Below are 17,564 nucleotides of genomic sequence, written 5' to 3'. Positions count from 1 at the left end.
TCCTTCCATATACTTTACAATCCAGTGACTACTGTTCTGCTTGCTGTTTCTTGACCGTGACACTCACTTTCTCATCTTTTTGCCTTTGGAACAGCTATTTCCCTTGCATGAAATATTTTTCTTTACTTCTACCTCTTAGAATTCTTGGCTTCCTTTAAGAGTTAGCTCAAAACCCACATTCTTCAGGAGGCTTTTCCAAGTTCCCTTCAAATGTTCGTGTCTTTCCCTTTGAGGATACATTCTCTCTGTTTGGTGAATATCTTGTACATACTCGGTTATTTATATATCAGTGCCTATTATTTTGCCTTTCCTTGTATCCCTGGTGCTTAGCACAGGGCCTGACTCATGAAAATATGAAACACCTAATAACTACACCTAATAAATGCTTTTCAAATGACCGAGTTTCCATGTGTTTCATACAGATATTTACACTTTTGGCTCCCATGCCATTCCTGAGAATGTGCTTTCTCCTATTTCCACACAGACATACCTAGTATGGCCAGCACCATGCTGTCTTTGAGTACTTCCATAGAACCTGAGCACACAAAGTAGATGGCCTGCAAGGCATCACCCTGCCGCAGGAGGTACTCCCCGGGAGCACAGAAGGAGGTTTTGATGTGGAGAGACAGCGACCTGAGGCAGCCCCGGCTGGCACACTCAAAGAGGGACAGCTGCAGAATCTCCTTGTTCAAGTGCATGGTGATATCTGAGCGCAACTCATCAGGAAAATCTTTTAAAAGCTGTTGAAAAAAGACACATAGGAGGAGACCAAGCTGCTGGGAGGGCAGCTTGGTGCGTACTGTCACTTATTAATTATAAGCTTAAGAGTAAATTAGAATCAATCTAAGCCCCTTTTGCTGAGGTAATGTAGTACTTATGCCTATTATATAGCTTGAATGAATATTCTGTATCTGTTATTATTATTGTTATTATTATTTCTCCTCTCACTTACATACAACTAAAGAAAGAACTAATTATTTATTGCCAAGATAGATAGAAGGGAGAAGTAGAGCAGATTCCAGGCTTTCACCACAGACTGAAAATGGAGTATGTCTTTGTTCTCTGCCTTGAACTCTGGTCCCTGTGTACCTCATCCAGAGATCCTCTCACATGTACAAAAGAACATTCATCATTGTCTAGTCTTTGGAAGATGCCTGGAAGATTAGAAACAGCTAGGTAGTGAAATGGAGAGAGGATTAGAGTTGGAGTCATGAAGATAGGAATTCAAATCCTGTCTCATATACTTACTAGTTTTGTTACCCTGGGCAAATCATTTAACCTCTCTCAGTCTCAGTTTCCTCATCTGTAATATAGGATTAATAGCAGCATCTAACTTATATCACTATTGTGATGATAAAATATACATGTATAAGATAACACACATAAAGACTTTTACAAAACTTTAAACATATCCTGAATGCTAGCTATTATTGGAGAGTTTTAAGTTGACCCGTGAGGCACTTTTGGAAGAATTGGCCTTTTTAGCTGCCCAGGAGGAATTTGTTGTCTTCAGAATGCTATAACAATGGGTCGACTGGGTTAATTCAAACAATTGAGTACTGAAAAATCTAAGTCCAACTGGCTATTGAATTGGATTGTTTGGTCAATTTAGGCCAACGGCCAAGTCAGGCACAAGGCTTTGATACGATCTAAATAGGAACTGATGGCAGTGTAAGTAGATAAGATGGGCTTTATCTGCTTCTGAAGGATTCTAAAAATAAATTCTTCCTTCATATTTGTGCCCTTTTCCTTCTGAATCCTGTATTGTTGTGGAAGTTGATCTTTATCTTTAGTGCCCTCCATTTTGAAAAACAAATGGGAAATATGGCTTGTGTCTAGAAGGGTAAATGGATGGAGGGTGCTCATTACCTCATTGGAATCAATCCCATTATTGACCGACCAAGTTGTTTGGAAATATTCCAGCATCCTCTGCTTTAGCTGCTGTGGCAGGTGATGGACACGGATGAAGTCCTTCAGATCCTTTGTCCTTGTGTGGTAGAGAGACCATCTGGAGTACATTCGCTGTATGATTGCAGTTACGTTCCCAAAGACCAAAGCATGCATCAAGGCTAGGGGGGAAACAGAGGTATATATAGCAAGATGCATATCTGTTAGCCTTGTTAGGCTGTTGTCTTTGGGGTCTGTGTTGTGTGGGTGTATCGTACAAGTGAGGCCATTTAAGAACAGAGGCCTCTATAGGTTTCATAAGGAAGCAGCATGGTGTCATGGAAAGACCATTCAAGTTGGAGACAGGAGACCTTGGTTTGTGTCTTGACTCTACTACTTATTAGCTGCGTGACTGTGGGTAACTTACAGACACTTTCAGCCCCAGTTTCTTCACCTGTGAAAGGGAATTAATAAGATGACTTGCACTGTCTACCAATAGGATTATGAAGAAAGCAATTTATTAATATCAGAGGGCTATGCAGATGGGCTATGCTATTTGTCTGCATTAACCCTCTTTCAAATATGGTCTAGGATGAATGAGTCTTACGTGAGGCAGCTAAGTAGTACAATGAATAGAACACTGGACTTTGAGTCTGGAAGACCTAAGTTCAAATCTGGCCTCAGATACTTACTAGCTTTGTGACCCTGGGCAAGTCATTTAACCACATTCTGCTTCAATTGGCCTATCTGCAAAATGGGAATAATAACTGCATTTACCTCACAGGGTCGTTATGAGAATAAAATGATGCAATACTTGTAAAGCTTTTCTCAAACCTTTACATACTTTATAAATATTTAGTATTGTTACACTAAACCCTTTTTTATTATGAATAATGCTATAGTGAAAGTCTGGATAGTCAGAAGGTAGGTAACAGTGGAAATGAACATGGTTTCAGATGAATAAGTCATATCAAATCTCAATAATCTATTATGAACAACATTATTGTGAAGATACAGGTACAAAGCATCTGGATAACTGTTGAAACAAAATCCAGAAAACAGAGAGTACTGTTTTATAGCCTTTTATTATACAGATGGCAATGAGGCTCTGAAACAGAACAGGAAAAGTCCTCTGAAATGATTGAATCCAAGCCCTTCTTTATGTAGATGAAGTGACTTGCCCAAGGTCTCATCAAAGGTGGAATCTGAACTCAGTCCCTCAGACTCAAGTACCCAAGGTACTATAATGTTTCCCTGCTTCCTGATCAGATGGATAAATCTTTATTGATATACGCAGGGCTATCATAGACATTCATCTCATTGATTTCAACCGTACTCTGTTATAGCTACCACAATGGTAAGGAATAGCCCACAGGGTGGGGGAGGGAGTGTCATGTTCAATATTTTTAAATTCATTGGTGGTTGCTGAAATCTGTGTGCCTAAAAATGAAACAAATCAATAAAACTTAAAAAAAGTTTCTGTACTGCATAATTATAAGCCCAAAAGTTTTCCTTAAATTTGTGTGGTCTTTGTGTAAAATTCTGGCTTCACTCATGTACAAATTCTTATGCTCCAAAATGTTGTCTGAGAACTGAAGAACTTCGTTTGTCAGTGAAGTAATAAATGATTCTGTTACAAGTCAATGAAATTAAATCCCAGTTACCAGATCCCTTAATATTCTCATAAGCTAAATATTTGGAAGCGCTGCCATCTTTAAAAATACGTAATAGTCCTTTCATGGAGATTAAACTGACTACTGAGAACAATCAGATTCCATTATTTTAACTTTGCTTTCCTTAATTATGTGGATGATTTTTAACTCTTCTTGCTTAATTATAATGTGCATAAAGCACTTAAAATAAGAGAGGTAATATGTTCAGATCATTTAGCATCATAATTGTACATTATCAATAAAATGAATTACTGGATTCAATGTAGCATTCATGAAGGGTGTTGGGGAAGGGACTATTCTTTATTTGAATCACCATAATTTCAATGTCTCATTTCCAGCACAGGGAAAGTTGGCTTCTATAGTTTCGTATTTTCTAAAGCTGTTGTGGTCTCTCAGTCCCAGGTTGTAAGTTTTATATCAGAAGAAAAATAGAATATAACTGTCATCCTGAGTCACTCAAACCACATTTCAAAGTTTGGCTTGAGAATGTCTAATTCCTGTTCAGTTAGGAAGGCTTCTCTCTTTCCCTTCTATTTATTCCCAAAGGGGCATTCTACCTGCTTTAAAATGGCATCCTAAAAAGTGTACCTTGGCTTCCAGATAAGTTTTCAAATTATTGCCTTATAACTTATTATCAGACTATAACTTCTCAACTACCTGAGAAGACGAACAGATCACAAAGACAGATAGATGGTTCTGTGTATTTCCTAGCATCGTGGCTTTAGAGATGGAAGGGAACTCAGAGGACATCTATTCCAACTCCTTAATTTTACAGATGGCCTACCAAAGTTAAGTGACTTGTCTAAGATCATAAGAGTTAACACATAGCAGACTTGGAATTTGGACCCAGTGCTATTTTCATTGACCATGGAAGGTTTCTTCTTTCAGTGGCTAAGTGAATAGGGGGCTAGAGTTGGAGGAAAGACTACTTGGATTAAAATCTTTCTTAACATTCCTTCTAACTAGCTGACTCTAAACTACTCCCTTAACCTCTCTGAGCCTCAATTCTTCACCTGTAAAAAAAAAGATAATAATACCTGTAGCATCTTCCCCATAGGGTTGTTGTGAGGTTCAAATGAAATAATAGAATTAAGGATTTAGGGTGAGAAGAGACTTTTGAGGTCATCTAGTCCTGAGATTCTTAACCTGGGGTTCGGTCATGCAAAAAAAAGTTCTGATAACTATTTCAATATACTTGATTTACCCTGTGATCCTATGCATTTTACTTTATGCAATTAAAATTATTCTGTAAAGGGATCCATAAGTTTCAGTGTATTGTCAAAAGGGCCCATGACACAGAAAAAGTTAAGAACTTCTGATTTAATCTAATTCCCTTATTTTACAGAGAGGAAAAATGAGGCTCAGAAAAGGCTTGCATTATGTCACATAGGTAGCAAGTATCTGAGTCAGGATTTGAACCTAGATCTCATGACTTCAAATCTAGTACCTTTCCTATCATACAGCGCTATACTGCTTATTCACTTACAGAACTTCACAATCTTGAAAGTGCCATTTTTTTTTCAGTTGTGTCTGAATCTTTGTGGCCCCATTTGGGGTTTTCTTGGCAAAGATTCTGAAGTGGTTTGCCATTTCCTTCTCCAGCTCATTTTATAGAAGAGGAAACTAAGGCAAAAAGGGATTAAGTGACTTGCCCAGGATCACACAGCTAGTAAGTATCTAAATATTTGAACTCAGGTCTTCCTGACTCTAGGCATAGTTCTCTGCCCCCTGAGCCACCTAGCTGCCCTATAAATGTCAGTTATTATTATTATTAGTATTACTGGTATTATCCTGCAATGCCATTGTCTTGTGAGGCAAAATTATTCCTCTTTTCTATTTTCAGGAAATCCAGGTCCTTGCTGCTTCTATCTCGCGGCTGTCCTTTTCTTTCTGCCTCCACTTTCATCACCTAAAGTCAGTTTGCCAGGGAGGACAGGAACAAAACGTCCTGGCACCATCCTTGCCTCCCTCCCTTCCTCTGCTGTAGCTATGCTGGGCCATGAGCCACGGAAGGGGAGGACTTTGTTTTTAAGTTGTAACGCTTGAGTATGTGGGTTACAGAATCTTTATCAGCCTGGGGAAAATAGAAGTATAGGAATGTTCTAGCAGTTGCTGTTCAGTCATTTCAGTGACTGACTCTTCGTGACCCCATTTGGGGTTTTCTTGGCAAAGATAATAGAGTGATTTGCCATTTCCATCTCCAGTTCATTTTACATCTGAGGAAACTGAGGCACACAGGGCTAAGTGACCTGCCCAGAGTCACACAGCTAGTAAGTGTCCGAGGCCGGATTTGAATCCAGGTCTTCCTGACTTCGGGCCCAGTGCATTAGCCACTGCACCACCTACCTGCCCTTCTAACTAGTTAACAACCATTTATTAAGCGCTCACTATGCACCAGGCACAGAGTAAGGGGAATAGGATAGAAAGACAATAATGAAACTGCCCCTGCCCTCAGGCAGTTTATATTCTTTTGAGGAAGGCAACATGTCCACATACATAAGTACACAGGAAATAAATTCATAATAAACACATGGTAAATTATTGGGGGACAAAGAGCACCAGCATTTGGAGGGGGTGGCTGGGTCAGGAAAGGCTTTATGTAGAAGTTGATGCTTGAAGTGAACCTTGAAGGAAACCAGGAATGTTCATTCTACCTTTGTTTGTCAAGATAAAAATAAGAGCTATGCACACTGGTCTATGCCGCAGTGACTAAATAATCTAGTTGCTTTTTTTTTTTTTTTTTTTTTACTTTGCAGTTTCTGAATATGGGTCTAGACAGAAATGTAGAGGTGATCCAGGCCAACATGTCACTGGACATGTCCAAGAACAGAGAAGCAGGACTGAAACCTAGGTCCATTAATGCCTGGTTCAATACTATTTCTTTTACATAACAGCAAATGCATCCCCCATTTTCTGTGTTTTAAGAATCTGCATTGACCATTTGCCATATGGAAACAATGATTTCCCAAACCATACTAGGTTAGCCTGAAGGTTATAATACCGTTTCCATCTTATCAGGAAAATTCAGCTAAATGCAATTTTAATAAGATAGATGATGATTGAATAACATTTAATTCAATTCAACAAACATTTAATATGTCTTTACTATATGTCAGGCGCTGTGCTAAGAGGTGGGAATATAAGGACAAAGAACAGTCCCTGTTCTCAAGGAGCTTATATTTTACTGATGGGAAACAACCATATGGATAGATAAGTAAACATAAGATAATTAAGGGGAGAGAGAGGCACACAGAGAGAGAGCTATAGCTAGGTGGGTAGGTAGATGGATGGATAGATAGATAAAAAGATGACAGAGAGAGACACACACACACACACACACACACACACAGAGAGAGAGAGAGAGAGAGAGAGAGAGAGAGAGAGAGAGAGAAGTCAGGGGAACTAAGAAGGCTTCCTACTATAATTATCAGGTTATTTAATCATCGCTTAATTCAGATATACATTTTTATCATGCAGAAAAATTTTCCAAATGATATCATAGCTTAAAAGAGTTAACATTGTTTCTCAAACCACTGTGCTTTCAGAGAATAGTTTTTGCACTAGGAAAATATGAGTCATTGACTGCGCAGAATATTGTAGGTAAATCAATGGACAGCAGACCAGCATACCTGACAGATATTGCAAATTCTAATTTAGTAGGCTTAAGTCCTGAAAACCTGAACATTTCTCAAGCTTTCTATCAGAAAGTGAAGAAATATGTACAAAGTACTTAGAGGCTACAGGTCATATTTACTTTTGAAGTGGCTATCCTTTTAGCATTGATTTCATGATTTCAAAAAATAGCTATTAGCTAAAGTGACCATTCTATGCATGAAGTCTACAAAGCAGAAGTAGGATTATTTATGAATTTGGAATCAGAGGACCTGGGTTCAAATTCCAGCTCTACTGCTATGATCTTGGGCAAGTCACTTGATTTTTCTGGGCCTCAGTTTCCTTTTCTATGAGAAGAAAGATTGTAAGATTTCTTCCTTCTCTAAATGCCTTAGCTAAGCCTTGGCTTCTTTGCAGTCACTCAAGCTGTTGTTACTTTTTTTTTTCTAAGAAAGGAGAGTAACCTAACACCACTGCAACCCCATTTCACTACTTAAGTATCTTCTCATCGGGCACAACCCAATTTCTATTCTAGAAATTCTTCATCTTCATGATGTCAGCCTTCCCTGACCATGACAGTTTCAGTGGTCTCTTCCTTCTCTGAATATCTGATTCATTTAACACTTACATAATACCTGGTATTGAAACTATTGTTTGTTTGTAAATGTCTTATGTCCCCATCTAGCTCATAAGGGCTTTCTGAGAACAGTAGCTGTGTCTTTCTTCTCTTTGTCTCCCCCACCCAGTTTAGCAATAGAACTTTACTCAGAGTAGGTGCTTAACAAATATTGATCGATTGTTTCAAACTTCACAACCAATCACCTTCATACAAAGCCTTCCTAGGTCTTTCCTTAGGCAATGGTTAAAAAAACATATAAATGCTAATTATAACGGGCAAGAGGAATAAAGGATATCAAAGAAATGTCTAGTTGAAAAAAAAATGAGCCAGGAATACATCAAGAATAAGAGAAAATGGATAGAAAGCTGTTTCTATGGTGGTCCCCAACCTTTTGCACATTGGGTGGACTCCCTGTGGGAAACTTAGGGGAGGGAATGGGCTAAAGCCTTATAGGATGATAAGTATGGATTACTTATAGTCTGCACTGTTGGAGGATATTTCACATGAAGGAAATCATAGCATCATAGATACTTTGGAATATTAGAGCATTTAGACTATCATCCATAAGGAAATCATAATGCAGCATAGATTGAACAAATGATCCCTAAGGCCCTTACAAACTCTAGTAAAAGTTTGTATAGCTAGTTTTCAATTAGTGTAAAAAATGAATCTCTGAAGTGATCACATTATTCCAATATTTCCATCGGGCTGGACTAATTACCGCATTTTATATATTAAAACTTCTAATGGTGTGAATTCAAATACGTGTGATCATGTCACAGGATTTGTTATTTTCACTAACAAGGACCTAACTGTACTTTCTGGCCATTGGACTCTCTCAAATATAACTGAGCTTGAAAGACTATTACCTATTTGAATGACACATTCAATTCTTCTACAAGCTATGAGACTGACAATGTAAGGTAGGAAGATTTGTTTCCTATTATTTAATAATGGAAGCTCTCATATCTCATTTTTTCTTTTGATGCTCCTCTCCAGCTGACCCATTGCAGTCTCTTACTCTTCCACATTATAGATTAATAAGACTTTGTAGCATTGACTTGATTGCAAGAATGAAAGATAATTTGAGATACAGAAAACTGTTCAAATTTAGACCCAGAATTCCCATTACTCATAACCACAACAGTTATATTTGGGAAACTGTGGCTGCACCTGTATACAGAAAAATGAACCAGTTGCTAATTGTTTCCTAATTGGCTATTATAGATAAAGTTTTCTTCCAAATGGAATTCCCTGACATCATTAGTGGGTATTAGCATAAATACCGTGTAGGAAAACAAATAAACAAACAAAAATGATCACTAGTAAAAGATGAATTTTCATCATTGAGAATAATTCCAACCAAACTTTTGTTGTTTCTTGTGTTGCAGTTCGCAACACAAAGGCTAAAGGAAGAATGTTTTTTTTTGCTATCTGGGAAAAAGGAAAACTGTCTACTTACCGCCAATTAGCATTGTGCAGATGGAAAAGATTTTTTCTGCATCTGTGTTGGCGGAGACATTCCCAAACCCAACACTGGTGAGGCTGCTGAGGGTGAAATACAGGGCTGCAATGTAGGCACTTCGGATAGATGGGCCTCCTAAGGTGTTATTGCCACCATAGTATGGAGATTCCAGACGTTTTCCTAGCTCATGAAGCCAACCTACAGGGGAAAGAAGGGAGAAAATTTAAAATGGGAAAAGGAATACCCTGTTGGTCAGGCCGATATCATTATTTAGTTATTTTATAGGTTTCTTGAAATATCAACATGGTATAGTGGCTAGAATAATAACAACAATAATAATAACAACAATAATAATAAATAATGATGATGAAGAAAATAAACTTATTAACAACAATAATAATTATTATTTAGATATTACTTTTAGGTTTTGAAGTCATTTTACATTTATCTCATTTGATCCTCAAAACAACCTTGAGAGGTAGGCACTATTATTATCCTCGTTTCCCAGTTGAAACTGAGGCATTAAAAGGTTAAGTGACTTGTCCAAGGTCTCTCAAAATTTGGATTCAAACTAACGATCTTTAAATCTAATTCTAATTTACTTTCTACTGTACCACATTGACTTCCATCATCTTTGCATGAGAGAAAGAAAAAGGCTTGCTAATTGGAGAATAACCTGTCTTTCAGTTCTATTTTCCCTGACGCTCTTGTCTATATTGAGACTTTTGTGATTTGTTTAATAGATATCCATGAGCCCCAAATATAGTTACATAAAGCTTTATTTGCATTCCTTCAAGGGTGAGCCAAGAACAGTGCAATTTGGTGAACTGCAATGGATCCATGATGTTAATGACATGGATATTGTGTACAACAGAGAATGCTGCAGACAGTCAGCATCTATTCATCCTGTGTGATTCTGCCCATGTTCTTCTATAAGTTCTGCACATAAGGTCTATTGAACATGTGGCATAGATGGTTCATCGAAAGACCTTATTCTAGGTCTTGTAACATTTCGGAGGTACCATTGCAACACCCACTGAGGCTATGCCTCATTTTCTTTTTTTTTAAATTAATAAATTTATTTATTTTTAGTTTTCAGCATTTACTTCCACAAGATTTTGAGTTCCAAATTTTCAGCCCATCTCGCCCCTCCCCCCGCTCCAAGATGGCATGCATTCTGAATACTCCTTCCCCTAGTCTGCTTTCCCTGCTATCTCTCCCCCCCTTCCCCTTCTATTTTCCTGTAGGGCAGGATAGATTTCTGTACCCCATTTCCTGTATTTCTTATTTCCCAGTTGCATGTGAAAACATTTTTTTTAACATGTGTTTTTTTAAACTTTGGGTTCCAAATTTTCTCCCTTCCTCCCTCCCCACCCTCCCTCATTGAAAAGGCAAGCAACTCAATATAGGCTATACATGTGCAGTTATGCAAAACACTTCCATAGTAGACATGCTGTGAAAAACTAACTCTATTTCCCTTAATCCTGTCCTGCCCCCCCCATTTATTCTATTCTTTCTTTTGACCCTGTCCCTCCTCAGAAGTATTTCCTTCTGATTACCCCCTTTCCCAATCTGCCCTCCTCTCTATCATCCCCTTACTCTCTTGTCCCCTTCCCCTCCTATTTTCCTGTAGGGTAAGACAGATTTCCATACCCAATTGAGTATGTACGTTATTCCCTCCTAAGTTAAATCCTATGAGAATAAGATTCACTCATTCCCTCTCACCTTCTCCCATTTCCCCTCTACTGTAAGAGCCTTTTCTTTTCTGTTTTTTTTTTGTGAGATAATTTACCCCATTCTACCTTTCCCTTTCTCCTTCTCCTAGTATAATTCTCTCTCACCCCTTCATTTTATTCTCCAGATATGACCCCTTCATCTTCAACTCACCCTGTGCCCTCTATCTATACACATATATATATGTATATATATATATAAAATTTTTTCCCTCTAACTATCCTAATACTGACAAAGGTCTCATGAGTTACAAATATCATCTTTCCATGCAGAAATGTAAACAGTTCAACCTTAATAAGTCTCTTATGATTTCTCTTTCCTGTTTACCTCTTCATGTTCCACTTGAGTCTTGTATCGGAAAGTCAAATTTTCTATTCAGCTCTGATCTTTTCATCAAGAATGCTTGAAAGGCCTCTATTTCACTGAATGACCATTTTTTCCACCTGAAGGATTATACTCAGTTTTGTTGGGTAGGTGATTCTTGGTTGTAATCCTATCTCCTTGGCCCTCTGGAATATTATATTCCATGCCCTGCAGTCCCTTAATATAGAAGCTGCTAAATCTTGTGTTATCCTGATTGTGTTTCCACAATACTTGAATTATTTCTTTCTGGCTGCTTGTAATATTTTCTCCTTGACCTGGGAACTCTGGAATTTGGCTACAATATTCTTAGGAGTTTTCCTTTGGGGATCTCTTTCAGGAGGTGATCGGTGGATTCTTTCAATTTCTATTTTGCCCTCTGGTTCTAAAATATCAGGGCAGTTTTCCTTGATCGTTTCTTGAAAGATGATATCTAGGCTCTTTTTTTGATCATGGCTTTCAGATAGTCAAATGATTTTTAAATTTTCTCTCCTGGATCTATTTTCCATGTCAGTTGTTTTTCCAATGAGATATTTCACATTGTTTTCTAATTTTTCATTCTTTTGGATTTGTTTTACAGTGTCTTGATTTCTCATAAAGTCACTAGCTTCCAATTGCTCTATTCTAATTTTTAAGGAAGTATTTTCTTCAGTAAGCTTTTGGACTTTCTTTTCCATTTGTCCAATTTTGCTGTTTAGGGCTTTCTTCTCTTCATTGGCTTTTTGGACCTGTTTTGCCATTTGGGTTAGGCTATTTTTTAAGGTGTTATTTTCTTCAGTATTTTTTTGGGTCTCCTTTAGCAAGCTGTTAACTTGCTTTTCATGATTTTATTTCATCACTCTCATTTCTCTTCCCAGTTTTTCCTCTACTTCTCTTACTTACTTCTCAAAATCCCTTTTGAGCTCTTCCAAAGCCTGAGACTGATTCATATTTTTCTTGGAGGCTTTGGATGTAGGAGCTTTGACTTAGTTTTCTTCTTCTGGTTGTATGTTTTGATCTTCTTTGTCACCAAAGTAAGATAATATAGTCTGACTCTTTCTGTGCTGTTTGCTCATGATCCCAGCCAATTACTTGAGTTTTAAACTCTTTGTTAAGGTAAGAGTCTGTTTCCAATGTGGAGAACGTACTGTCCCAAGCTTTGGGGGTTTGTACAGCTGTTTTCAGATATACTTCTAGGGACCTGAAAATTTTCAGTTCTTCCAAGGTGCTATGATAAGGGGCGAGGTGTTTCCTCTCCACCACCACAACAAGCTCCACCATGCCAGGGCTCCTCCTAGCCCCAAGACACCCCCTAAGAACTGTGACCCAGATCCAAGCACCGGTAAAGCAAGAGATTCCTGCCTCAGCACTGGCAAAAAGATCCTTGCAATCCCGCTCTGAGCAGCCACTCACTTCCCCCTCAGTCTGTGGGCTGGAAACTCTGGAGGCAGCTGCTGCCCTTGGGGTGTCTGAGACCTAGCTCCTTCTCTCACCACAGTCACAGACTTTTCCCACTGACTTTCTAAGTTGTCTTTGGTGTTCGTGGGTTGAGAAGTCTGGAGACCACCACAGGTGCCCATGATTCAGTCCTCTGAGGCCTGCTCCAGGGTTGCTGCAGCCTGCATGCCCTCGCCAAACTCCGCTCCTCTCCCAGCCTGGCACAATATACCTTTCCGATTAGCCATCCAGGTTGTCTTGGGCTGGAAATTTGTTTTACTCTGTTTTTTTTTGTGGGTTCTGCTGCTTTAGAATTTGTTTAGATTCATTTTCATAGGTATTTGGAGGGGTTTGGGGGAGAGCTCAAACAAGTCACTGTTTTCCCTCCACCATATTGGCTCTGCCTTCGTGATACACATTTCTGATCAACCATCCAGGTTGTCTTGGGCTAGAAATTTGTTTCATGCTGTCTTTTTGTGGGTTCTGCTGCTTTAGAATTTGTTTAGAGCCATTTTTACAGGTATTTGGAGGGGTTTGGGGGAGAGCTCAAGTATGTCACTGCTTTTACTCTGCCATCTTGGCTCTGCCCCCCTCGATATCCCTCATTTTCAAAACATGATCTGCCCATTTCTTTTTCTTGTTGTATAATTCCTGATATCTTTTATGTCATATCTTGGCTATTACTCATTATTTGTAATATGCTTCAGCCTATATATGCCCCACCAGCCATATCTTTCCATTCTCATGAAATTTAGAATTTTGGAACACTGTGGTAGCCATATGATTTGTAGCCAGATAGCACCATTGGAAGAATATTGTTATTAAGATGATGGATTTTTATACAAAGGAACAATTTAGCCTAATAGCTTGGTATAAGAGGTACAAAAACTTTGCTCAAGCCCCAAAGCCCTGAAAAATAGAATGGATTGAAGAGAAGTTAATAGCTCCATGAGATAAGAAATGCTAAAACAAAGTCAAAAAACTGAAAAAAGTGGAAGAAAATAGCGCAAATAGCTATATGGAAAATAGATCAAGGAACACAGAATTCAAGATAAACATAAAATGGCAAATATGATAAACAATCATAATGGACTGGATAAGGATAAACTGTTTATATTCTAATATGGGGAGATGATATATATGCCCCCTCTGATGTTATCATCAACAGGGATCATAGAGGGAGTCTAATTATATAGAAGGTTTGGTTCTGTTCTATCTTAATGATCTTGAAAAGAGAATGAAAGGAGAAGAATACACTGCGGAGAGGGAGGGAGAGGAAGGTTAGGGAAAATTACATCAAATAAGAGAGGTCCACAAGTAGAAGTTGCAAATAAAGTGGAAGGGGTGGGATGAGTGGCCAACATTTGAACAATACTCTCAACTGAACTAGTCAGCGAAGGGAAGAATACATGCACGTAGAGTTGGGTACAAAAGTGTATTTCACTCAACAAGCAGACAGGAAGGAAAGGTGAGAAGGGAGAAGGGTGAACATGAGGCAAGGGTTGATTAAAGGGGAGAGTAATCCTAGGCAAAACAAATTCAAAGTAAGGATGTACAAAATGATTTATTTTTATTATTATTATTTTGCAGAGTCAAAGAATTGGAAACTGAAGGGGTGCCCATCAATTCATGAATGGCTGAACAAATTATTGCAATATAAATATGATGGAATACTATGGTGTAGTAAAAATGATGAAGGGGATGGTTTCAGAGAAATATGAGAAAACTTATGTGAAATGATATAGAGTGAAGTAAGCAGAACGAGGAGAAAAATTTATGAATTAATAACAATATTATGTAGATAACTTTGAAAGATCTGGGAACTCTGATGAGCATAAGGATCCACCATGATTCTTGAGGATTCATGATGAAACATGTTACCCATTTCCTGATAGAGCAGCTAAGAAAGAATAAACAACAGAGCATACATTTTATTTATATGGACAACGCAGAAATTTATTTTCCTTGACTATGAATGTTTGTAACAGGGGCTTTGGTTTCTTCCTTTTTTTTTAACTTGGGGGTGGTGGTGGAAGGGAGAGAAAGTAGATTTTTGCAAATTGAAAGCAAAATTCAAACAACAACAACAAACATAAAAATGAGAGAGACAATATGGTGTTGGATTTAAAGAATTGGCATTAGAGTCAGGAAGAACTGCATTGAAGTCTCATCTCTGATACCTACTATGTGTGACTTTGGGTAAGTCTCTTAGCTTCCCAGTATCTTGGCAACACTCTAAGACACTAAGTTTCAGAGCAGGTAATGCCCTAAATTGTTAATGGCAGTTTGCTCATCCAGAGTTCCCTAGATCAGTGAAATCACACATCCATTTCCAAATCAAACCAAAACAACAGAAAAAAAAATGTGACAAAAACCTGCTGTTGATGAGCATTTGCAATCATAAAAACAGGAAAATCAGAAACATCTGCCCAATACAAAAATACGGCAGTCTCTGTCTTTGGGGAATTTCTGTTGTAGCGTCTTAAATAACGTTCTATGAAAATTCATCCCCTGTACTTAGAACATCAAAGGATCTGTCACCACATATGCTGCATATGGAACTGTAAAGATACCAAACAAATATTATGATTATGTATAAATTCCACTACAAGCTACATTTTTTCAAATGGTCAATATATGTATCACAGATAATAATAATAACAGCAATAGTTAACGTTTATAAAGTGCTAACTATGTGCCAGACACTATTCTAAGTGCTTTGCACTTATTATCTCATGTGATCTTCATAACAACCCTGGGAGGGAGGGGCTGTTAATATCCCCTTTTTATAAATGAGGCAAATGGTGGTTGGGACTGATCCAGGGTCACACAGCTAAGAAGTGTCTGAGGTCAAATTTGAACTTTGCTCTTCCTCACTCCAGGCCCTTCACTCTATCCACTGCACCTCTGAGCTGCCTGTATGTAGATAACCCTTAACCAGAGGTGGGGAACCTGTGGTCCTCTGACTGAATCCAAAGTTCACAGAAAAAAATTTAAACACCTTAAAACTAAAAAAAACCCAAAAAACCCTTAAACTTAAACACAGCTAGAGTTCTGACTTCTACACTCTCATATCTCCACTTATTCAACTTATTAAAGAATGTCTGAAGAGAGATGATCCCCTGTCTTCAGTATTTTAATTCCGTATATGCATAGTAGCCAACATATAAAGGACTTATCCTGGCTGCTGATAATGTAATTTGAACAGATGTCGTGCCTGCTCCTATGAACTTAAGATTTAAATGAGATGGCATTGACGTGGCAAATGATTCTGTACTGACTCTAGGCAGCCATGTGGCAGAATCCATGAAACAGAAGATAAGAATGGGCAGTGAAAGATAAGTCCTGACTTTATTTCCAACCTCTGGCGAAAGCCTTGTATAGAATCTGATTTGCTTAGGCGACTGCTTGTCATTTTGAGAGGAGCATCAAACAATGTTACACTAAATAGTTGATTTTTTAAAAAGGTGCATGAATCATTGTGACCTGCTGGAGAATGTCACAACAACTCAACTTCTGCCGGATAGATGAGAGGGGTTGGTGTTTTTCCAAATTGATTCACTCTGTTAATTGCAGTGAGGCTGAAGTGACTGAAAGATGTTACTTTGCCCATAGAATAGATACTGCTTGATCTAATTCTCATCTTCTTTTGTTGCACTGAGGAGCAAAAACAAATGCTTGCTTCTCAGCCCAAGAAGATAATCAAGCGCTTGAATCAAAAACTGGAACTCACTGCACTAATTTGCTGCACCTTGAACTGAATTCAAATAGCTTTTTTCATAGACTTAAGAAACAACCTTAAACTCAGGGTTCCTCAGCTTCTACAAAAAGATACAGGCTTAGCCATGCCACATGTGGTGCCACCTTTCAAGAAGGACTCTGGTGAGTTTTACTACGTCCAGGATGATGACGGGATATTGAGGAGAGCAGAAACCATGGTGTACAAGGATCAGTGGAAGGAAATTGGGATGTTCACCCCCCCAAAAAAGATTTTGGATGGGGAGATATTTTAGGTCTTCAAATATTTCAGAGACTGTCAAGTGTAAAGAAGGGTTAGTCTTTTTCCCCTTTATTATGTGCTTACTGAATGCTTTAGACTGACTACTCTATGCAGACTGAATGACTATACAAGACAAAAGCAGGAACAATGGGTGGGAAGTAGCAAAGAGACAAATTCATGTTTTATGTAAGAAAAAAAAAACTCCCTGATGCCTAAGCTGTCCCAAAGTGGAGTGCGCTCTATTGGGCAGAAGTGATTTCCACGTCCTAAAAGTCTTGGGGTCTATTCTGCTTCTTGCTATCAGAGAGGATCCTTGCTCCAGGTATAGATTAGACTCTATCTCTCAGATGCTCTATTTCTATGATTCACCAATCCCACGGACCCCCAACTTCTGACCAGATAATTCTGCATTTCTCTGATCATGGTCTCCTACTTAAAGTAATGCAATACAATGAAGGTATTAGATAGCACAGTGGATAGAATGCCAGGCCTGGAGTAAGGAAGGCTCATCTTCCTGAGTTCAAATCTGGTCTCACACACTTACGAGTTGTGTGACCCTGGGCAAAACACTTAACCCTGTTTGCCTCAGTTTTCTCATCTGTAAAATGAGCTGGAGAAGGAAATGGCGAACCATTCCAGTACCTTCGCCAAGAAAACCCCAAAAGGGGTCACAAAGAGTCAGACACAGTTGAACAACAACAACAAAATGCAATATATTATAACATAACATAATATAATCCATATGTACATATATACATACATACATATAATTATAAAAACAAGGAAAACATTTCTAAA

General features: G+C 38.3%; 1 protein-coding gene across 1 annotated transcript in view; it reads right to left on the bottom strand.

The window, feature by feature from the left end:
• Positions 1–17,564, bottom strand: part of KCNH8 (potassium voltage-gated channel subfamily H member 8) — a 406,714-nt gene that overhangs the window by 91,411 nt on the left and 297,739 nt on the right. Inside the window, exons 8-10 of the mRNA XM_027872528.1 lie at positions 9,254–9,454; positions 1,870–2,069; positions 491–740 (exon numbers count right to left, since the gene is read on the bottom strand). Of these exons, the coding sequence (XP_027728329.1) occupies positions 491–740; positions 1,870–2,069; positions 9,254–9,454 (651 nt within the window). The remainder of the gene's footprint in view (positions 1–490; positions 741–1,869; positions 2,070–9,253; positions 9,455–17,564) is intronic.

This window comes from Vombatus ursinus, unplaced genomic scaffold, assembly GCF_900497805.2.
Source record: "Vombatus ursinus unplaced genomic scaffold, bare-nosed wombat genome assembly UNPS02014799.1, whole genome shotgun sequence".
NCBI classification, from domain to species: Eukaryota; Metazoa; Chordata; class Mammalia; order Diprotodontia; family Vombatidae; genus Vombatus; species Vombatus ursinus.
Note: the sequence above shows the minus strand (reverse complement) of the source record. Positions and strands in the feature narration are given on the sequence as shown.